Here is a 25,451-nt window from a genome sequence, read left to right as displayed (position 1 = left end):
AATGATTTTTTTTTTACGTATTTCCGTTCATTTTCTATTCTATGATTCTATAACCAATAATATGTCAGTGACCTAATTTTTTAATTTCGAAAGTGACGAAATTGTGCTCAAGAATAATTATCATCTCAGGCCTAGATTACTTGGAAAGTTATGAATGTATTCCGCATACATCCACAAGAAATCTGGGATAGACGGAATAAAATAATACATTATTACCTCTAATCACTATTTCACGATAAGAATCCTTTTAAATATGAATTATTACAAAATTTCTTACACATTCCTAAAATTAAAATACTAAATTTATACACCGTGATTCTATTTTGTTCAGTATTCTCCACTCATTATTATCATAAATAATCATCGAGAATACAGTGTACCTTCCTTTGTTTTTCTATGCTGTTGAACCCTTTCGACAATTTTAATTTCAATTTGATGAAATAATAATAATAATTTAAAACACCTACACTTTATTAATGTATACGAGTAATAAATATTACGTTAAGTTTATAGAAAGTATATAAAGTAAGGAACAACTTGAAAACACACAAATAAGTGTTTATCCGAATAAGGTTAATTACAAAGAAAAAAATCCCAACTTTTTAAATACTGCGAAAATACGAAATGATTTTTAATCCTCCCACTTTCCTCAAAATTGGAATTTTTTATGTACGATTATCATCAATCCATCGTCGTGATCAATAAGCAGAATTCGTAAAATAAACGAATTAGTTTTGTTAGTGCGCCGAACAGTGAAGTGGTCTGGTCGCCAAATAATTGGCTATTTGACAATGCCGAGCCGCGCCCTTTGGATCGATTTACCCTTCCTACCCCTCCACATCACCTTGTCTTATCACTATCTCTCTTTCTCGCTCGCTTACTCCCTCTTCTTCTCTTGTACACGCTCTCCTCTTTCCTATCACTGCATCACGCTCTCACGCTACATCTTTTCTACTAACTCTTCGCTTTCTCTTCATCACTTCACTACACTATTTTCTCGTCTTCTTCCACCATCGCACACTCTCTCTTTTTTCCTGTGAACACTTTTCCTCTTTCTTTATCGTTTATTTCTTCTTTCTATCCTTTTATAATATCTGTTCTTCTTCAATCCACTTTTCCACTTCGTAATAAAACTTTCAGCGTTCAGCATTTTGAATCACCACGTTTTCCCTCTTCTTGCATGTAATTTTTCAAACTGTGCTTATTTCATTTCATACCGTACATTCGCTCATTCATTCATACTCTTTTCACAAAGTAAATCTTATTATCCACCATACATGTTTAATTATTTCTTCTTCTTCTACCAATACTGCTGCTGCTGCTATTACTACTACCACTACTATTCTATTATTACTACTATTACCACCACTACGATAACCAGCACTTCTTTTACTGAACATTATTCCAGTACTCTATCTCATCTTCATATTTTAAATGTTTAACTTATACTTGAGCTTTCTCCAACTTTCTCATAAGTTGTATTTGTTTTCGTTTTCAATACTTATTTACAAAACCCTATTTTTAATCCTAAGCCACAATTAAAAAAATTATTAATTTTAGTATTCTACCAAGCCCGTTTTAATAATTCTCGCTTTAATAAAAACACGTCCCTGTCTATATTTGCAAAACTAATTTAAAATACTATTTTATTGAAATTACCTTTTTGTAAAAAAGATGGTTCACAATTAGCAAAATGTATTTCTATTAGGAGCACTTACGTTCGAAACAATTATTTCATAATTTTGATGACGTTTCTTTATTTCTTAACAGTCAGTTCCTTCATTCCGATTTTAGTGCAGTTCATTAAAAAAGAAGTTATTTATGATACAAAGGAGGTTTGACTTAAAAACTAAGAGAAGATTTATATCTTTTTCTTATATATATATATATATATATATATATATATATATATATATATATATACATACTTATACATTCATAAACTCAACTGAAAAATATTATTAATGCAGAACCGTATTTGTAAAAAATCTTAACTAGATTAATTCAAAAATTTGCATATATATATATTATTCTGTGAACACAACTGCCTAATGTACACTCGGCAGCATATATGAATAACTTTTTTCTTTAATCTGAAAAATTACGAATTGTTCAAAGTTAAACCGAACACTGAATAATAAGAAATAAGAAGAAATTAATAAAGATGTACATCTGACAATGAGTAATTTATCGATTACTAACTGAATAAAAAAATATTTTTTTCGTATTTAACTTACAAACCACAAAGAAATATTTATGTTTTATAAACACGCGCGCACACACACGTATTTAAAAATTACATAGAATCATAATTATCTGAAGAAAGTTGACATGTAAAAAAGTATAAGATTCGCTCAAAAAAAAAAATGGTTTTCCAGTTTCTACGAGCTACATCAGATAGAAATAACCGTTTCCAGTACCTCCTGATAAGGAATAAAAAAAACCCTTAATGATATTTTTAAATTTATCGTAAATCATATTATTGTACACATATAGAAAGAAAACAATTACTTAATTTTGTTAGAGTTTTTTTAACCTCAAAAAAAGCTGGAAAGTTATATATGTACATGTATTTTAAAATGTTAACGAATAAGTCGTTACCAATAAAACCGTGTGTTGTCACACTTATTTTACAAAATATTGTTTCCCATACAATAAAAAAACATACCCCCACTTCTAACATTAACGAATACTATTTTTACTAATATAAGACTAAAGATATAGAAGATAAAGAAGAATAATATATAGAGTATTTAATTTTTATACCACTCATAAAAATAAAATACAGAAAATTTTTATTACTATCGCTGTTTATGTTTCTAAAATAACAGTCACGTTAGGACATTTGCCTAATGAAAAAATAATAATTCGAACTTAAAAAAAAACTCATAAATTACTAAACTGAACTAGAATTATACTATTTCATTCCTATTATTTGATTATTCAATTCTATTATTATTTATCTATTCTATTCTATTATTTTCTTCCTATATTTTTGTAACTTATAATCCAAAAAAATTACAATGAAATTGTGAACCGTACGGTAAGAGTCTCGCAGATATCATTTCTTCCGCTCAAAAACAAAAAAATTTCTTAATATAAATAAAATTGTTTTTAACATAATAATAGTGATATCAAAAAAGGTAACGCTACATTTTTATTATAAAAATCTGTTATTAATTTAGAATTTTGTTTAAAAAATAAATAAATCTTAAATACATGTACTAGACAATATAAATACAATAATAGATAATAAACAATGTTTAAGCGTTCCATATAGTAAGAAAAAAAATAGAAAAATTAGTTACAAAACTCTTACCGGCCCGATTTCATTTATTCAACAACGAATACTCATAAGAATTGTATTACATCTGTAAATGTGATATATATAAATGTGATATATATTGTTTATTATCTATTATTGTAAATCTATTGTCTATTACATATATTTAACTTGTATTTTTTTTAAACAAAATTCTAAATGAATAACAGATTTCGTTAATAGAAATATAGTCTTACCTTTTTTGATGTCAGTATCATTTTGTTTCCTAAACTTTCTTTCATACCGTAGTTGAACGAACCGATGTCCAGAATAAATTTCGGACTGTAATTGTTAGCATACGTCAATACATCGTTCACAGCTAGCCGATGGCTAGCTATCATTTTGTTAAAATCAGTTTTCTATATTACAGAAATTTTTGTTTTTTGAGCGGAAGAAATATCTTTTTTTGCGAGACTCTTACCGTACCGTTTATCGTTTAATTACATTATTCTTTTATCTTTTATATGAATTACTGATCTAATTTTTTATGAATTTTTATCTTATGGATTTATTATTAAAATTTATTGCCCTGGAACAAACAAATTTAATTTCACGGCCGATTTTTTTGGTTGAGTCATATCATTCACTTCATACTATATTTTTCCTTTTTTAATAAAACTAGTATAATGACCTTTACGAATCGAAAATCCGTAATGCAGTAATGCACGTATTACTTTGTAAGTGTAACCCTCGATTTTTATCGCATCCGTGGACACACTTTTTGTATTATTATTATTACTATTAAACGAACTTTTTTTTATTTCATTAATTAGTTCAATTAGTTCTAATTGTAGAATAAAAATTTTACCGATCGAATTTATTTCTGTTTTATATAACAAATCTTTGTTGCCACATTTGCAACACTTTCCTACTGTTCGTGTTTTTGGGGGTTTTATTAGCAGCTATAATCTCTTGTAAATTAATATTTTTATTTTTTTTAAAGAAGAGATGGGAATTAAAAAAATTGTTTGATCATTACTTTCATTTACATAAGAGCATTTACTATTAAAACAAGTTATAGTATATTTTGATTAAATTGTATTTTTTCAAATATATTATCAAGTTTTTTTACGCTACCTGGTGCTGTCAAGTACTGCTACCTAGCGGCGCAATTCGTAACCCGATCTTTTTGTGACAAAGTGACATATTCCAGTCCCGCGGTTCATCAAATGGATGAAAAAACGTTATCTAACAAAATTCGAGGTATTTTTTGAAAGTATTCTTTATTATAAATCTAACTGAACTGAAATATAATGTTTTATACTTATTTTTTCCCCCATTGTAATTTTACTTTTAGGTCAGGTCATGTTAAGAAACTACAAATATAGTTCGTTGACTTCGCCGTGCCGTCCAGTTCTGCGGACTCTTACCGGCGAAGTTCTAACGAACTTCGTGATAAAAATTTTAACTTTCACTATTGTTTCTTATTATATTAAATTTAAAAAATCATACATTTCAGGGTGGAAATCCACAAAAATAAAATTGACAAATGTTGGACTGTGAGGGAAAGAACTGCATCTTCCCGTACCATGGTTTTTTATTATTAATTTTCCTAATTCTAGTCCAGTAAGTTCTTTATTTTTAAAAATGATCTCCCATATTACTTGTAGGTAATTCGGTTAAAAAGTAATAAAAGAATTTGTTGTAGAAAATAAGGGATATCGGGTTCGTTTTAAATATTATACGACAGAAAAATTTCAACGATTTTAATTTGCAACTGTAGCTGCACAAAGAGCTTAGCAGCTGTACCAACACAATTTCAGAGTATTTTTAAAATGGTAACCTCATTTCCAGCCCTTAAAAAAATGAGTCGAAGTAAAAATCTGAACCTCAGTGGTGACTACAGAGAAAATTAGTTCTAAATCATTTTAATATGAAAAAATATTTAAAATTACTTCCTTGAGTTTATGTTTTAAAAAAAAAACAGTGTTTAACCGGTACCAATTCTTTTAATGAAGTGGAAAAAGAAAATCCGGGATACGAATTTGGAAAAATATTTCGCAGGAAAATCGTTTCAGATTTTGATTCCTAGAAACTTTAACCGAAATTTATACTCTGTGAGTGAATCGCAAAAACAATGTTCCTGCAGATAAGATCGGTATCCAATTTTGAAATCTTCCAGATATGCATAAGTTGTTTAAAACTCCATTTTTTTTATCTTTAACACTAGAAATTCTTTACTATGACACAATCCTGAATGTAGATTAGAAAAAATATTCCTATGGAGAAAAATCGATCGAATTTTTAAAAAATAGTTATATTCCGTAGATGAAAAAAATATTTTCTATCTAGTTTTTAAAAATTTTAATCCGTTTAAATTAATTTTTCATAATTTTTTGGTAGAGTGAATTCTTAATATATAATCATTAAAAAAAAAATTATCTCTAAAATAGATTCGAACGTCCGTTAAATATTCTTTAAGAGGTTTTACTCGTGTTTTAGATCTTAACTTTTGTCCCAAAAGTCTTTTTAAGTTCAACCCTAAAACAATATTTCTTCAAAAGAGATAGTCCTCCTCATCAAATTAAATCAGAGGTAAGATAGGTTGTTACGCCGATTCAACTGTTCTTGAGAAATGCTCATATTAACAAATACATTAACTGAAAACAAAGGGTTCCTACTAATTACTTTAATTTTATAAGAAATCCAGATTTAAGAAAAACACCTATTCTTAGATATGTTTAAAGAAAAATCTAGTTACATATATATGAACTCCTAGGATTATTATACAGTATGAAGTACATATGTGCGACAAGTATACGTATAAAATTATTATGCAACATGGTATTTTTTATTCGAGAATTCTACTGACAAGAAAAGTACGCATCCTAACATTCCATGAAGCCTGGATTGATCGGTCAGTAAGCTATGTATAAATGCATGATAGCTCGATAATGAACCGACTAAGCATCCTTTTAATCCCTTTAATGGTGTTTAATCCCCCTATGTTTATCAACTATTATTCAGTTTCTCTTAATTAATGACAGTCTTTTTTTCTTTTCTTTAAGAGAGAGAGAGTGTGTGTGTGTGAGAGAGAGTGTATGTGTTTTTCACAGGCTTGTGCTGATTATTCTGGAATGAGGAAGAAAATAAAGGCATGGTGTCTTTAAATATAATAAAAATAACTTACAAAATTGTCGATTAATGATTTTTTTTTTATGGTAAAAAATGTAGATAACATTCACACAAATATCAGTATCAACTAATAGTAGGAGACTGATAGTTAACAGGATCAGAACTGCTATGTAACAGGAACAGAAAAACAAAAAAGGGATAAAAAACAGTGGATCAATTTAGAAGAAATACAAAATTTACCAAGTGATGTAAGAAAAATTATATATAAATAATAGCATCTTGAAAAACTTTATATCGATATCAGTCAATTAATCAAAATATCACCTCTTTTTTTTATACTGTAATATGCAACTGTATATTTGGCTCAATGAAGAAATCACTTCACTCCTCCTCACTTTCCCGAGTAAGCCTTGCAAGGTACGATTGATATTCTTGAAAATGACCATTTATTTTGGGGATTTACTTGTAAGGTCACCTACACTAGGATCACTAACTCACTATTACTAGGATACACTAGCCCTCTTTGGGTAATGAAAGTTACGATAAGATAATGTATGGTAGTGGAGATTGTGAAGTTAATATTAATGTAATTTTTTGACCGGTAAAAGTAAGTCGATGAATTGATGGTATCCAATGTTATATGAATGTGCTTAAAACTGTTAATGAAACATTGTCTGTAAAACTGTATCTCGGTGTCATGATGTCAAGCTAACTACTATAATGACCTTGCGGCATAATTTTGTAAATATATTGCTGGTTACCATAAAAAATATACAATATCACTGCGTGTTTTATATATATATATATATATATATATATATATATATATATATATATATGTGTGTGTGTGTGTGTGTGTGTGTGTGTGTGTGTGTGTGTGTGTGTGTGTGTGTGTGTGTGTGTGTGTTTATTGCATTTTTTTCTGGATTTTTTAAGTTCATCTTAAAGTGAAAATTTTTAAAATTGTATTTTCCAGTTCATAAGTGCTTTAAATGCAAAACCCTTATGAGAATTATGTTCCAGAAAATAACTTTCAAGATGTGCTTATGAATCTTGTGCATCGTGTGAGCTGTGACCACAATAAAACTTCTTACTAGAATTTCTGGGATAAAAATATTAAAAACCACAACTACATTCTAAATTCTGTACAAAATTATCATTGTTTTTAAAGGGAAACCAAAACTAATTTAAATTTAACGAAACGTGATTTATTTGCAATACTGTACTGTTAAACCTTGTTGACATTTATCAAAAACATTTGTATTTCTTTTGAAGCGAGTGTAAGTTCCGGTTCTGGAAACTTTTTTATATTAAAATTAATACAATTTTTTTTCTATGCCTGATGTTCATTCTTTTATTCTCTTCCTTTAGATCCGAGAGGACTGGAAGTACGTGGCCATGGTTATAGACAGATTGCAGCTTTACATATTCTTCATAGTCACCACCGCTGGTACCGTTGGCATCCTAATGGACGCGCCTCACATATTTGAGTACGTCGATCAGGATCGTATAATAGAAATTTACCGGGGGAAATAATATTTTCCCAGTTGTTATCGTGATATAGTACCTCAAAAAAAAATATTTGACATTGTTTTTCTTATAAATAATATAATTATAAAAATAATAATAATTTATTATTATTACAAATTGTGTAAGATTCCAGTGATATGTTGTTGATTTTTTTGTAGAAATTAAAATGAATATCGTTGATTAAATCACTGTTATTATTACATAATTATAATACTTGGGGTAGATATGACTACAACTCAGGAAATCACTGTAATAAAAAAAGCTCAAAAAACTATTAATTATTACGTAGTAATAATTCTTATTTTTAATTATATTTAATAAAAGGAAGTGTAAATAAATAAATAATTTATCATATTTTATTTATACAAGAGTAATTTAATTTTATCAATGTATTTTTTCAATTAAAAAAATTATTAAAATTAATCAACCGTAGTTAAATAATAATAAATTAATTTAAAAAGGTTCAAATTTTGAAAAGAAATTGGGTATTATTTTATGAAATTTGAAATAAAATCTATTATTTTTACTATTAAAAGTTTGAATATAATTTTTTTTTAAATACACAGCTACTACTTTGAAAACTACCCATTTATTATTTATTCCTAATGTGTATATATTACTGGTTTTTTTGGTTTTTTTTTTATACATGAATTCATAATTTTTAAATATATTATTTATATTATAAAAATATAATAAATACAATACTATAATAATTATAATTATTCCCTAAATAGCCTAATGTATAATATAATAAAAATAATCTACGTTATATAATACGACCTACATAGTGATCATTATAAATATTATTACCGATTGATTAATGTTTGATTTCTAAGCTTGTACCCTAATAGTATTGAAGTTATAACTATTATAACATAAAAAGCAGTAAAAGACAATCAATTTTTCATACGTATTTTAACAAAAAAAAAAATTACATTTATATATTAAACATAATTTATTTTATTATCCAATGTATTGAGTTAATTGTCATTGGCCAAATATTGTGTATTTCATAATAAATCAATAAAAATTACAATTAAAACAATTTATCAAACTTTTATGTTTCAGTATTAATATGCTTTCTCTTTCTCTTTATTTTATTTTTTAAAAATCAATCAATATTTAGTTCACTTCCCTACAAATTTAAAAGACTTGCTGAAATCATCAATAATTAATTAAAAAATTCATTCAAAAAGAAAACACTGATGTTTAGTTTTAAAAAACTTATCAGCCAATTAGATAAATACCTCTAAAAATGCTGTTTTAAATATCTAGAAGAATGTTATGATTAATTAATAAATAAAACATTTCAAAAGATTTATTAGGAAACTTGTTAATGAAATTTGATAAACCAATGTTTAATAACAGAACTTTGGAGAAAAAACAATTCTTGTGATCAATTGTCATTTTAAAATGTTATATCATATTGAAAATATATCAAATTGTGGGGAAAATAGTAAAATTTTCAAAAATCATATTACTTTAGTAAAAATTATCACTGATTTCATCGCTAGATTTCTTTCAATAGTAGAAAACTTTAAAAAATTTAATTTATAAGAATTTTTTAAACCGGTCATTATCTATAAGAGGTAAACAGAGGTAAACAGAGGTATTAACAGAAATAAATCATTCAAATTATTTCTATTTACAAAATTCACATGATAGAAGGATCATTTTCTTTTTTTTAACCTTTAATTTTATCTTCAGAAATTCATAAGACAAATTTAATATTCAATGATAATAAAAATATACCTTCAAATTATTCAAATAATAATAAAATCAGCTGTAATCAAAACTAACTAAAATAAAATTAACTTTTTTTATTATGTTTCTTTATTTAGGCTCTTTAGATATGAGATCAGAGCTCAAGCGATCGGCCCAAAATTAAAATGAGTATAGAAGCATCAGTCTAGTCAAATGACTGATTACATAAAAGAAATTATAATGAAAAATGAAACCTAAGATTACAATAACCCATAACTTGCTTAGACTGTATCATCTTTTCTTTTTTTTTATAATGATTACTTTATCATATAAGCCTGAAGCTTACTGATTAGAATATGGATGAAAAGTGTGTACTTTGTGAGGAAAGGTTATTACTCCATCACAGACATCAATTGAATGATAAATTCCATTAGTTTATTCTATTAATTTAGAAACAAACTAAAACAGTTGCTTTTTATTTCATTTTGAATTTGTCAAGGTCGGAGTAATATAAATGATATACGAGTTAATATGTAAGAATCAAAATTCAAAACATAAAATTTATTAAAGATTACGTTTAACTATTATTATTATTAATATTAATGCTACAAACAGGGCGTTGGTTTGGATGGTAGAGTCACTGAAGGCCAAGTTTCCTCCAATAATAGATATTAACATAACACACATTTGAGAAATTTAAATTTAGTAAATAAGATTTACATCCAATTTTTAATTTTAACTGGTTGCATATTAACTATAACTATTTCTTTGCAATAGTGCATTTTATAAAATGTCAGTCCATAAAGATTGACACTGCAGTGAAGAAGTTCTAGAGATAGATGTGTCATGATAAGTGGTGATTCAGTATTATCCTACAAATATTGACATAAATTGTATAATGCATCAGTGATATAATGTATTATTGTTTCACATATGAATGTCCACTTTGCATTGATATTAAGTGTCATAAGCACAAAAATTTAATATTAATATTAGTCTGTATATTAAATAATACTGTGAGCTGACATAACAATCAATCCAAATGCTGGGGACATATATGGCAGCAAGATGAAACAAACAATCAAACATAAAATAACAGTCTCAATATTTCTAGACTGGCTACTTTATAAATATTTTTAAAAATTTGAAGATGACTAAGCACATAATATTAAATAAGTTTTAATAACACTGTTGAATGACAGTAACCCAGTACTCAAAACCGATGGTATTTATTCATAAAACATCATATTAGATTCAGGAAAGAAAAACAATGTTAAATGTAGATTATAAACAGTACATTTCCATTATATTTTTATTCAAAACACTGAGTTAGTCTCAAATAAATTTCTCTTTTCATAGTAATAGAATTATTTACAAAATAAAATAACCTGTTTTCTTATAATCTTAAACCACTATACATATTAACATATAATATCGGTAAATAAGGTATCAATAATTTTTTCCGCAATAAATAATTAATCCTGAGTAAATTAATAATAAGTACTACTTATTTTTCATGTAATTTAAAAATATAAATATATATAACATGTGTAAATCAAATTAAAATTTCAAGAAAAGTTATCAAAACTTAATAAATTATTTAACATGTATAGATTACTAATGTTAAAAAATAACCTATGAATTTCTTTTGTTCTAAACAAGAGTTTGGAAAGTTATTATAATAACAGTAGCAACCAAAATCCTTCTAACAGCTGATCCAGTAATTTAAATAATCATTTTATTTAAGAAACATTTTATAAACTTATAATTCATTTAATCAAATTAACTTTAGCAGAGGTTGTACCATTCTTTCATGTAATAATGGATTAGATACGTAAAAAATATTTCTGGGACAGAATCTAGTAAATACATACTTTATAAGAAATTACAAAAATGCTAACAATAAACTATAATCAAACGGCCTATGTATTTAGTTAACCATTATTAGAGATGGTTCATGGCCTATGATAGCAATACTAATTTTATACAAATAATATATCGTGTAATTTATATAATAATAGGTTTTGTATTATTTTTAACACCTTATTTCAAAAAAGGAATTTAAAATAATTCATAAATATTTTAACTTTATTAAAGCATTCAACCAAGAAATTTTTATCTGAATAAAATGTATGGTACATTAAAACAAAACATACACGCTCACTCTTTAAATAAAAATGAATTGCATTCCAAAGTGAATCACTGCAGTTGTATTGTAATTTCTTTCTTAGTAATGTTCATACAAAACAAAACACAAAAAATTAAACAACGCATTATTTTTTCTTAAATTATAAAACAACAAATTAATGCAGATAAGTTGTTGAACTCAACGGACCATCTTAAAGCTCCAGCAATGTCATCAATAAATTCAAAATTGCCTGAAAAGGAAATTTTCTTGTCCTGAATATAGTTTTCTTTTTTCTTATAGAGCTCAAAGTGGTACTGTCATAATTAAATATACATATGATAACCAAAAAAATAAATAAGAAAATCTTATGCGATTAATTATATAAAATTAATTAAACTGGATTTAAAAAAAAAATTTCCAGATAATATCTGTTTTATTACACTCAATACATTTTATTACTTTAAATGCCATTTACAAAATGGGAAAATCTAGTTCATTAACTGTAAGCTTAATGCAAAATAGAAATTTTGTTTTAAATCTTTTAGCATTATATTCAAACCTTCAAAATAATTCTGATTGTTTTGCTAATGAAGACATTTCTAGCTGAAATTTGGAATTTTTACAAATAAGTCTGAAAACTCAAAAAAAAAAAATTAATTAACGTACAGTTAAAAGCTGTGTAAATCTAAAAGTAGATTTTACTTTTCATAGTGTAATCATAAAGTGTTGTATGCAGCTTACATAACATAGAATGGTCAATAGTTGCAATAGGTTATGATTAACAGGCTAAATGGTTGGTTCCTCTCCTCCCCACTCACTCACTCAATAAATAAATATATATATATAAACACACATACATTATTAAGTGGTAAGTACATTCATAAAAATTGTAACATACACTACAAGAAAAATTAATAATCTTTTTATTATTTGCTGACCAGTTTGATTAGATTTAGTACTCAAACCACAACATTAGTGGTTTGGTGGAACAGCAGTTCACCACTAGGAATGGAAAGATTACAGTTCTAAGCTTTGTCAAACCAGTTTATTTTAATGATATTGTGGCTTCTTGATATTGTCTAACCTGAAATACCTATCCTTAAAATTGTCTAACAAAATTCATTATTGATTTTAATATACCAGCACATCCTGACCAAAGACACAAGGTTGTAAATAGAAATATCTATACCATTAAGGTAATTCTAAAGGTCCTGACTAAATTAGGTTGACCTTAACACCTTGGATTCACCAGTATCGCTCAAATCAACTGAAATGTTTGAATTTTTCAATCTTAAAATTAATAATCATTTTAAAATAAATATCACAAAATTAAATACTTATTACGTGTATCTTTTACTTTATTAAATGTATTTATCATTAATTTTTAATGACATTTATCACTAAAAAAGAAAGGTTATTTTTTAAGTAATTTATTAAGATTAGTACAATATTTAATGTATTATTTCAATAAATTATTAACATCAATAATTAAAAAACATACTAAATTACATTAAAAATTAAAAGTACATACATAATGGATGAGCTTGAAAAAAGATGATTTCATGAGATGTGGACATAAAAAACCTGCTCCGTGAAAGTTGTAAGTAATTACTTGCAATAAAAATATATATATACATAATCTGAATGAATTTACAACATTCTGTTTGAATAGTACACATTTACGATACACAAATTATTATTAAGTATTTTGTACAATAATACATAATGATGAATGTTATTTTAAAATATATATATATAAATAGCTTTAATGCTCAATATTTAATGCAAAATGTATGTTGTTACTTATTTTAAATTTTTATTTATTTATATACATATATATACTTCTTTCTTTACTTTTTACTTAGTTGTAGATCAACATATTATTATATAAAAATATTATTTCTGAAATTTATTTCATTTTAAATTCTGTACATAGAAATCACTGCAATAATGGTTCTCTTTACTGTTTGCTTTTGTATATTATAAGCATTCATGTTAAAAATAAAAAAATACAGACCAACATTGTTTTTAATAATACAGTAGAAAAACATAAGTGATTTTTTTAAAAATCAAAATGACTAACTCGATCAAAAATGTTTATTTTTAATGCTTATTTCATACCAAAGACATCTTATGTAAACAATCTCTAAATAGTTTACACATTCAAAGACTGCCTAAAATACAGAATTTCTAAAATATAGCTACAAGCCAAGTGCAACCAATCAATAAAAATACAATTGTGTTATGTTGGTGGTTAAAATCTGTGTTCTTCTTTTACAAAATATTTTGTATGTTTTCCTTAAATTCAGCAACCTAAATAAATAAATATTGCAAGGTAAAAAAAAAAATTAAATAATACTCATATTTCTACATATAGTTGACTGCTGGAAAATTATCATTTCTTCAATTAGCTGTCAAAGCAGCTATTCTTTGTTGCAATAAAAACCAGGTTCAAATTTATTTAAAATATTTATTATTTTTAATTTGATAACGCTCATGTTATTATTGCGCCTCAATCATTGGGCCACAAATAATAGTAATAAGTCTAAATTAGTAACTCTAACACTGGACAAGATAACAACCAAACTGTAACTTAACTTTAATTTATTTTTTAAAGCAGAGGAATATTTAATTTTCAAAAATACTGTTTCTATTAATTTTATCTTTATTTCTTTTTTAATTAAAATATAGGAATTAAGTCAAGTGTATTTTTGCATTTATGCTCACTAAAAGATTTCAATTGGGCAAATAAGTTAAATCAAATTAATAATTTTTTTTTTATAAACAAAACAAAATTTATTTTAATGTTATATTTTTTAACTTAATATCAGTTTTTCTGCACCTCTTTGTTTTCAATAGCTAATCATTTAAACAAAAGATGTCATCGACTGTAATGACCAAATGACTAAATTTGTCAGATATTTTTTTATCAACAGACACAAGGTTTGAGTTGTAAAACTTTTAGAGCAGAAGCCAACACAACCAGCAATTTCCACAAGCAAATCTTAATAAACGTTGAGACTTTAGTAGTAACTTTGCTAAGATAGATCTGGCAATTTTTTAATTCTAGACTTGAATACTGGATTCTAAGCTGTTTTTAAACAAGATACCATATCTTAAAATCCTAAGTAAGTTAACAAAAAAAAAAAACACACTTTTAGCTGCTGTCAAAAACAGCTAGTCCAAAGGTATAGATTGTTTAGCTGTAATTACTGTACCAATAGATTTTTCAGATAATCTTAACAGTATTAATGCCACTGAAAACATACTGGTCAAATTGGCTTTTTCATATACTAGTCAAAATAAATAGCACTCAATTAACATAAGTTACAAAGTAAATTTTGTGTGAAATTTAAAATTATAAGTTATTTACAACATTTTAAATATTTAAAACACATGCCCCAAAATATTTTTCAGGAATATAATTCAGTTCCTTCCTAACTGGTGTTGGCAGATGTGCTGTTATTAATAGCTCTTACACTAGTTTGGAAACTCATTTAGTTCATGGACAAATTTGATAATAAATATTAAATTTTATGTTGTAAAACTTGAAATCATACTTCTATTAAAACAAACAAAAAATGAAAATTTCATATAATAAACTGATTAAGTATATACTAATAATCATACTCTAAAAAATTAAACTCTAATAAATGCAATGAATACTACACTGGACATACCGTATGTAAAGTCACCCATAGATATAAAAAATATTCACAAACAATCCAGACATCAGAATTAATCTTTGAAAATCATTCCAAATGAATTAACCTAAAGTTTAAATTTTACATATTACTTGCAAAGTCGTGAATTTTAAAATCTTGCAGGAATGTAAATTTTACACAATATGTTTGAAAAAACAAAAAAAAAACAATTAAAAAAGACAAAACCAAATTAATATGTTTTGTGCTCGAGCACAATACATATTATTATATTTATGTTTTGTGCTTTATTATATTATAAATAATACAATATAATGCTTAATATATATAATGCTTTATTTATTATAATTAATATTTGATCTTATATTAAATGGATTTCGTAACATTGTCAGATGAGTATCATTAAAAGCAGAGGCCACAGCCTCTTCACAGGGGCACCATGAAATATTGTAAAAGCTTCATAATTAATTGAACCAAGACATTTATAATTATTAATTTAATGTTAAAAAGTAAAAAAATAATGATGATACACATGTTTTATTTATTTTTATCTCTTATTTACAAGAAGTCATACTTTTACTTAGGGTAGGGCACCAAGGAAAAATTTTAATTGAAAAAGGGCGCCATGACTCAGAAAGAGCACTGCGACTCGGAAAAGTTTGGGAACCACTGCTATATAGCATAATGCTCTATGGTATATCTCTGTTGGTGTAGTGGACCTACCATCTTTTAAGAGTTGCAATTATCTTGTCCAGGACTAAAATAATATTCTTCAATGTCAAAGTAAAAAACTACTTTTTCATGTCGGTTTGCATCTAAAGTTCCAAAATTTTAGTTAAATGAAATCAAACCTACATTTTGTTTACTAAATAAAATTTAAATTTAATGTCTCTTGGTATGAAAAAACATAAAATACAGTCTTTAATAAAAACACATTTAGCAAAGAAAATATATTCTGTTTGAATTATAAAATTTATTTTAAAAGTAGATTTTTAATTAATTACAATAATTAGAAAAAAAATAATTAGGCAATCAGTTATAAGTATAAAACCATATTATACTTATGTATATATATATATATATATATATATATATGAATCATGTATCTCCAAATAGAAATTAATTTAATTATTTCATTATCAATATCACAATAATTTATCTTTACTCCTTTCTAAATTATACAATTATTAAATATCAACAAACACATCTCAGTTTAGACAGATACAGTTAAGTTCCAATAATTCAAACCTAAAAATTTTTACATCTATTATCTCACTAATTAAATAACAAAAAAAGTTTTACGTAACTCCTTTTGCCTGAAAATAAACTAACACATAGAAATGTGGTTCCAGGTTCAAAATTTGGGAAGGTTAAGCATTTTTAACATACACTAACAATTTTTTATATAATATTTTCACTAACAACCTTTCAGATTTCTTTGGTGAATAAAGCATTTAACTGAATGATTAAATATAGTTTTGAAATGATTGTTTAGAAAACAATAAATATTTATAAAGAGGTAAAATTACTATTGATTCCTGAAGAATTACAAAACGTATAAATTTATTATCTATTTGGATGATACACATTATGAAATACTTTTGTATAAGATTTGAAATGTATATAATATACATTTTAATAACTTTTACAAAAAATCGTATTAAAAAACTGAATTTTTATTTGATAATACCTAAAATAAAATCAATCAACTTATTTGTTTTAATTTATTGTTGTATCTTTAATAAAATCACAGTAAGTAATTGTATTAGCATGAAATGTTAGCTGAAAAGATTTTAAATAATAATCAACTAGTAATTTACTAGTAAAAAAATAAACTCCAATAAAATAATTGTTTAAATGTTTACAAATAATTACTATACTTATTTGTTAAATTAACATAATTCTACAGAAGTGCCTCACAACAATAATTATATTAATATTATATGTATATTTAAAATAATAATTAATTATTATAATGATAATGATAATAATTTATTATTAAATAAATTACTTGATTTAAAAATTAGTTAAAAAAATATACATAATTTTTTTTGTCTAAATTAAAACAATATTTCAAGTGTGAGTAGTTTAAAAATATAAATAATAATTACAATAACAATAAATTAAAATAAGGTTAATTATGAAATTGAATATTAATCTTTATTAATTTGAAAGATATATTATTTAAGTAATTACAGTTCTGTAGTACTTGGTGGATACATAAATCAGTACAATAATCAGCATGATAATTACTAAATGCTACTTTTATTTAAAATCATTTAAGTTAAACGGCTGATATATATTCTGATAAATGAATGAAATAAGAATATTTTTTCCAATAAATTTCTTTGAATTAAGATTTTGTTGATGAAAGAGTAATTATAACTGCTGCCAAGAATACAAGATAACTATTATTCAGCATTATTTTAAAAATAACATTGTTGTTTTTGTGAAATCATACATTATCTATGAAATAAATTGTTGAACCTGTATGTGTATAAATGCAGATGATCAAAATCAAGAAATACACACGAATGAAATTTCAGAATTTTCCAAGACTGCAGGTAATTTTTTTTAGAAAATCTTTTTAATAAATGTTTATTAGGAAATTCTTTCTTTGTGAAAAACAAAGTTACAATTACATTCATTGATAAAATTATTTTATTTACATTAGGTTAGTAACACAGCCTTTCATGAAAACAAACATGTCTTAATCCCTGAGACTGTTTTTAAATCCCATCTTACGAAGAAGTCAAGAAAATATTTTTTCAATATTTTTTTCACATATTAATCTACTAAATTAATAGGCAATGTTATTTAGCATTTGTTTTTAGTGTGTAGGACTCCAAGCTCAATTATTCAAATAACCATGTAGTTAGTGTAGCGGTTAACAGGATGAGTGCTCATTAACTGGTCTTTGGTTTTAAAATTTTGCTCAGGGCTGGTATTTTTTAATAACTCATTTCACTATCTTATAAAAGTAGATAAATATTAATTTAAAAGTGTTTATTTTTTAATAAACAAATATATATTAAAATACTGTGAGGTAACTTAAAAATAGGAACATCTGGATTGAAACAATTAATATTACATGGAATATTAATAGTGTACATGGAAAGAGTGAAAGAGAATGTATCTAAAAATTTCTTTCTAAGTGAACATCTAATCACTATTTAATTCAAGCATATCCCTTTATGAATAGAAGCAATCTGAAGTATTACAAAGATTAATTTGTTACTTTTCACCAGTTGTACCAGTATTTTTTATTGCTATGATGTACCCAAACCATCTGAGGTAAAAAAGGCACTTGTCAGAGATGTTCTCTTTAGTCAGAGTAATGGATGTTCTCTGCATGGCCAGTCTCTGTGGTGAATAGAGTATATGTATCACTTATAGAAAAGGTAATCAGCTCAATTACCTTCATTTCAGTGAGCTTGACACGACACTGTTCAACAGTATGATTGAATTAGTAAAAAAAGACAATGGGAAACCACTTCGCTCTTTGTCTTCTTCAGTAAGGCCGGCATGCTTGAAATTTTGAGGAATAGCTATTTCAGTTTCCAGAATAACACATCTCATGTTAGGTCACTTGTAATCTTTTAGATTTAGGTTATGGTATCTAATATGAACATATAATTCAAAGATTAGACAAGCACTCCTGGTAACAACACAATTTTTAACAGGAAAAGTTTAGTCTTATATTAAAAAAATATGTAAAATATTTTTTCCAATATTTTATTTTTCATTTTCATTTGTACTTTTTCTTAGTACAGTCAGTTAGATGTAAGGTGTATCAATGCACTCTATCCAGCACCCATGAAATCAAAGGCAGAAACATATTCATGATGACAGCCATGGTTTTTAAGATTAGTCATCATATTGATTTACAGAAGAGTATTCTGAATATCTTGTCAAACAGTTTGAATAAATATTTGTTTGAGGTAACATAATAATAAGACAGAACACGTATCACAAACAATCATAATTATTGCTGTTGCAACCACTACTAAGCCACTAGCGACTGGTAAATTCAGTAGCGCGACTCTAATACTTTCACAACAATAATTTTCTAAAACATAAATAATTTTACAAATCTAAATCCCAAACAGTTTTTGAAACTTGCATTAAGTATTTACTGATCATCCGGTTTTTATACACATAAATAAATTCAAATGTGAACAGAATAAGTATGCACTTATGTAGTATACTCATTTCTTATATGTACAACATTATTATAAATTTTTCATTGCATTTCAAATTCAAACATTTTCTCTAAGAAATTAAAAAGGCAAAATTTTATTGGTTAGCATGAGCAGACTTAAAAAATGTTATATATATATTTTTTTTTAGGAATAAAATAAGTTAATTTTTAGTATTTTATACATATGACAATTATTCTGATGTAATGAAATAAAAAGTAAAATATTTTATGATACATACATACAATATATATTTCTTTTAGAATCAATATTTAATCTACTTTGGTTATTAATTTCATATTTAAATATAAAACACTTATCAAAAAAAAATTCTACATAAACAGCAATAAACAATTTACTGATAAGTCAAAATTATTTCTTTCCAGATTCTATATTCAGATAAAAAATTGTTGTTAATGTTCATTCAAATGATGTTTAAATTGTTGTTAATGGCACTACTTAAAAAGTTTATAATTACTCAATAATTTGAATATTATGAATTGATTGAAAAGTACTTTTTTTATTATATATTAATTTACAGTCATTGTTTACATCTGTTGGGGTTATATCCCATATACTAAGTGCCATTCTATTTTACTTTTGCAATAATCCTGATGGATTTTTCTTTTTGCATATCCCACAACTGTCAATGTCTTTCTTCTGCTGGCCTTTCATTTTACCTTTTCTTTCTATTCTAATAGCCCCACATTAATTTTGGCATCTGTAATCTCCAATTCTCTACAGATGCTCATATCAGTTTAACTTTCTCTACACTATGTTTCTTCCTATAACATTTGTTACAATTTGAAACTAAAACCCTCTTCATTAATTTCCAAATTTCTTCATTTAAGGTATGCTACTACCTTTATAATCCTGTGTGGTTTATACTCGTATTAACCAGTAGACTGAAAAATCAGTCATAACATAAATTACACATTTTTTTTTTTTAAATAGATAATTTATTTTATTTTTTATACAACTGCTACTATTGATTAAGCAGTCTATTAGTAAAAAATTATGTATTCTCAAATAATCCACTGACATTTAAACTTTATCAAATTAAGAGAAAAGCTTTATCTGAGGTTATCTTGTTGTTCAATAAACATTAAGTAACTTCATACAGCTGTCATCAATTGCTCTTGTACAACCCTAAAATATTTAAATGGATTGTAGTATCCATATTACAACAGGGTAATATTATTCACCAGTACTTAGTCACTGTCATTCAATTAACATTATCTTTGCAGAAGTGGTCAGTGTGAGAAAACACAAAGCTATCTGCCAAACTATTACTGGGCTAATAAACGTTGCTATTAAGTAAGGCAGTTATCTCAAAATAAAACAAATATGAAAATTATATAATTTAGAGAATTAGTAAATATATTTCATCCGGCATTTGATTTTTATAATATGAATTTTAATCATCTCTACATTTTACATGAAAATATATAAAATACATTAATTAAAGGCAGATTTGATTAACACAAATGGGCTTCTGTATTCCACAATCTCTACAAAGTCTAGAGTTAAGTGTTAAAGGTAACTAATTAATACCTTTCTTTCTCAGATCACACACAGCCAAACAACTGATGAGATAGCTGAATTAAAGCATATATGTCAAAATTAATATTCCTTCGTAACTAAATGAATAATTATAAACAATTAGCTCATGCACTATCTGTAGAAAAAGTGTAAGTAGTACCAAAATAAATAAAATTAGTATAGTACATCATCTGCAATAAATACATATGAATACATATAGTAAAGTTCTTTCTGATGAATGATATGGATTTACTACTTTTGACTTTTTGTAACTAATACAAAGATTAGTTACTGAAATATACTGCAATAAACTTTTGAAATAATAAACCGAGCAAGATTTTATAAATAACACATTCCTAATTACTTACTTAATAACATTTTCATTCATCACTATCTTTAGTACCTCTGTGGACATTTTCAGTGGATGGTTGCAAGGACAACTGAAAATCTGTTGAGGTAAATTATTAAATACATTTTATTTATAAAATTTGGTTCAGTTTATTGCTTAAAAATTTTAATTTTAAATAATTTTCATAAAATAATCAAAAAGATATAACAAAATAAAAATATGTAAAACGGAAAACAAGAGAAAAATTAAAAATTATTTCTTCCATCAATCTACAAGTTGTATAAAGTTTTATAATAAACAAATAAGCAATAAGCAACAATAATTTTGCATAAATACTAGCATATAAACAGTGTTTTTTAATTAACAGTGCTCTATATTAATGTACATGGATATCCTCAATTCAGAGGGATTTTCCCGTACGTTAAGTGCATTGTTCTGTAAATCATATATAAAATAAACTGTAGATAATTTTCAGTAAGCACAACTATATAAGGTCCAACGGATTCTTCCTCAAGGGTCTTAGAATCATTACTTAACTATGTTAGGCTGCTAATTTGTTTATTTTATTTTTTTCTTAATTGTAACAGATACTAATGACAAAGTAATACGATAATCTAGAATTATCCAACTATTTTTAAATTTATAGACTAATTATTTCCAAATGGTAATTTGATGTTAACTTACACACCATGAATTATATGTCATTTAATTATTAGTGGTGAAGTACTTAGTGACATGATAGTTAACAATTTCTATTACAGAAATCATAATCAATAACTACAAAAAAATAGATACATTTTAAATGACTATAAAAATCAGTGAATAACTATAGTATATAAAGTCTGTTCAGCAAAACAAATTTTTGTTTTATCCACTGTTAGAAAAATTTACTGTGATAAATAATGCCCATATAAGCACATCAAAATTATTTCATAACTTATTAAAATCGTAAGCTATACTATATTTCAGCAAATAAGCACAACACAAAAGTAGAATACATCTGGCAGCAAATTTACATATATGTATTTATAAATATCATTGTTATACAAAATTATCACATTATCTTAATTCCTTTTTTTTTACTTACTTTAATTTTACTGAATTAAATGAATTATAAATAATTTATACAATTTTTTTAAATTATAGTCACAAAATTATGATTAAAAGTTATAACTACAACACACTATGAAAATTAGAATTTTGAATTAATTCTACTGAACAGTAGTAACAGAATAAATCCATGTACAAGAATAATTCTAGTAAAATGAAATGTATTTATATTTTTAAGAGAAAAAAACTAAAATATTTAAAATAATCATGAAGAGGTATATGTGTACTATTCAAAAAAAGAAAAAATATATTATTAATAAATAAAAAAACAAAAAATTTTAAAAAAACTGTTTTTTTGTAAAATTAGGTTGTATGCTAAACAATAAGTCATAGATCCCAAACCTGAAATAACTAATATTATACATTAATATAATAATAAAAATACTTATAATAATAAATAATACACCATTTGTGTGTGTGTGTGTGTGTGTTTTCCATGGACTTATAAATAATGAAAACATGCAGGTTATTAAAAAAATATACATATTAACAAACAGCAGTGAAAAAAAGTTGAAGTTGGACTATTTTACAACCAAGAAGAATTTACGGATGGTCAACGAATATTAAATAAATTATAATATTAAAAAAAAAATAGAATGCTCAACATTCAGTATTAGTAGAGAACTCTTATTTTATTGTAATACTATTAAATAATAATAATAAAATAATAATGATAATGAAGATAATAATAATCATAATATGCTAATATGGATATAATACTATGAAATCAGTTGTTAATATCATCATATGCCTTGTTTGTTGTTGACAAAAGCTATCTCTAGTTTACAAAAATAAATAAATAAAATAATAAAAATAAATAAATAATAAAATAAAACATAAGATTTGAAGAAAGTGAATGGAGATTTCCAAGCCGTAATTTAAATTAAAGAGTTTTCAAATAATATTATTTCATACAAATTTAAATTATTATTATTATTAAAACACACACCTGATTTCTGCTCATATTACTAAAAACATAACAGTAAATTTTAAAATTTATATTTTAATAATTATTTAAAATATCATTACTTATATTATTTTATAATATTCTTCATTCTTTCATTAATAATTAACTCCTATGAAAATAAAATAAAATTATTTTAAATCAATAATAATAATTAGTTAGTTGTTTCATTACTAAAAAGGCTTAGTTTACATGATTATTTAAATAACCAAAATGTTAATAGCTATTTTTAAGCGATTCACTTTCTGTAACTTATTGCTCCTTGTGACTTATTGAAGTCAATTTAAGGCTGCTTATTGTTCCATGGATCCAATTAATCTCCTCTCTGAGGAGATTAATTGGATCCATGTACCATATTCTGTGGTAATGGGACAGCCAAGAGAGTTGAGAAAAGAGTCATTTTAATCCAACGCTACCAGAAGGAGAATGGTATGTACATCTCCAGAACAGTTTTATCTATTTTTGTGAGATAGAATTGAAATGAATGAGTGATAATGAACATGAAAACTTTTTGAAACTTCTCAAATAAAAGTGCATACGACCATTTCATAAAATAAATATTTTCATTACAAAATACAATAATTGAAATTAAAACAACATATATTATTTATAAAAACAAAAGAAATCACAAATACTAATAAAAAAAAAATAATAAAATAAATTTGAAGAGTATATGAAAATCATTAATTACAAAAACTAATATAATTTAAAATAAACTTTAATTAAATCAGTGGAAATTCTTTAGAGAAATAAATTATAACTTTTATTAAAAGTAAAGAAAAAAGAATTCCATGCTGTAAATTATATTAATTAATACTGAATACTGTTTTACAACATTTAAAAAAATGAATAAGGAATCAGATTCTTTGTCTCTACATCCAATGAATGACAATGGGTAAGAGGCAGTTGGGAAAATATATTTAACAATTTTAAAATACTACTTATATTTTCAGTCATTTAAAGGCTACAGAATTCCATCAGAAATTGCATAATTTTCTTTTCCTTGTTTTTAATAATAAAAATAATTTACCTACGTTTCCAATAAGTTTGTGGCATAAATTAGAAAAGACCACTGCTTGAGGATACTTTGCATAGTCAGGTTTTTTAACTTTAACCTTTTCTTGTTTCTCTTAAAGTTGAAGAAAAAATATTAAAAAATTATTATTAAATTGTTAATTTAAGTCAAAATTTTATTTATACCAAATTATTAGCATAAACAATAAAAATTTACGAAACGATATTATGCGCTTTTAAATATATTATAAATTCTAAATAATAAAAAAACTTCCGACTGGAAAAGTAACTTTCAATACAGTTAAATATGATTAAGGTAAAATTTTATTGGAACAGCTATGTCAATTATCAAGGTTTTCTCAGTGTAACTTATGAACAGCTTATGTAAAGCAAAGTAAAAATATTAATTTAATATCTGTATACAAATAATAATAAAGCATTATTTTTATAATACACTTTGCTGTAATTAAACTAGTATTCAAAATTTAAATTAATTTTACAATATTCAACATTAAAATTGTTCTAAAATTCAAAATACAGTTGCAAACTAAGCCGTTGTAAAGAACAGAAAGTGAATGTGGGAGGTCTCCCATCTGTCATTTTTTCATACCTTGTATACTTTGCTCAAGACATAGAAGTATTAAGACAGACAGACTTGTATGCAATACCAATAATATGACATCAGAATGTACCCATTTGCAATTAAATTTATAATAGTCATTACTACATCGACAACATCTAATATGACAACTGCATACAACCGGTAACAATTTTACTGTTTGTTTAAAGCATCCATTGTTTGTAAAAATAAGAGAAGTAATAATGTTTTCAACAATTCCACTGAAGGAGTCA

At 25.2% G+C, this 25,451-nt stretch overlaps 1 protein-coding gene and 1 long non-coding RNA gene across 5 annotated transcripts in view; one reads left to right on the top strand and one right to left on the bottom strand.

The window, feature by feature from the left end:
* Positions 1-7,978, top strand: part of nAChRbeta1 (nicotinic acetylcholine receptor beta1) — a 356,989-nt gene extending 349,011 nt beyond the window's left edge. Inside the window, exon 7 of the mRNA XM_075359825.1 lies at positions 7,769-7,978. Within this exon, the coding sequence (XP_075215940.1) occupies positions 7,769-7,933 (165 nt within the window). The 3' untranslated portion in view covers positions 7,934-7,978. The remainder of the gene's footprint in view (positions 1-7,768) is intronic.
* Positions 1-25,451, bottom strand: part of LOC142321604 (uncharacterized) — an 816,200-nt gene that overhangs the window by 768,732 nt on the left and 22,017 nt on the right. The gene's annotated exons all lie outside the window — the stretch shown is intronic.

This window comes from Lycorma delicatula, chromosome 3 (genome assembly GCF_047948215.1).
Source record: "Lycorma delicatula isolate Av1 chromosome 3, ASM4794821v1, whole genome shotgun sequence".
NCBI classification, from domain to species: domain Eukaryota; kingdom Metazoa; phylum Arthropoda; class Insecta; order Hemiptera; family Fulgoridae; genus Lycorma; species Lycorma delicatula.
The sequence above is the reverse complement of the archived record's forward strand: the minus strand, read 5'-3'. Positions and strand labels throughout refer to the sequence as shown.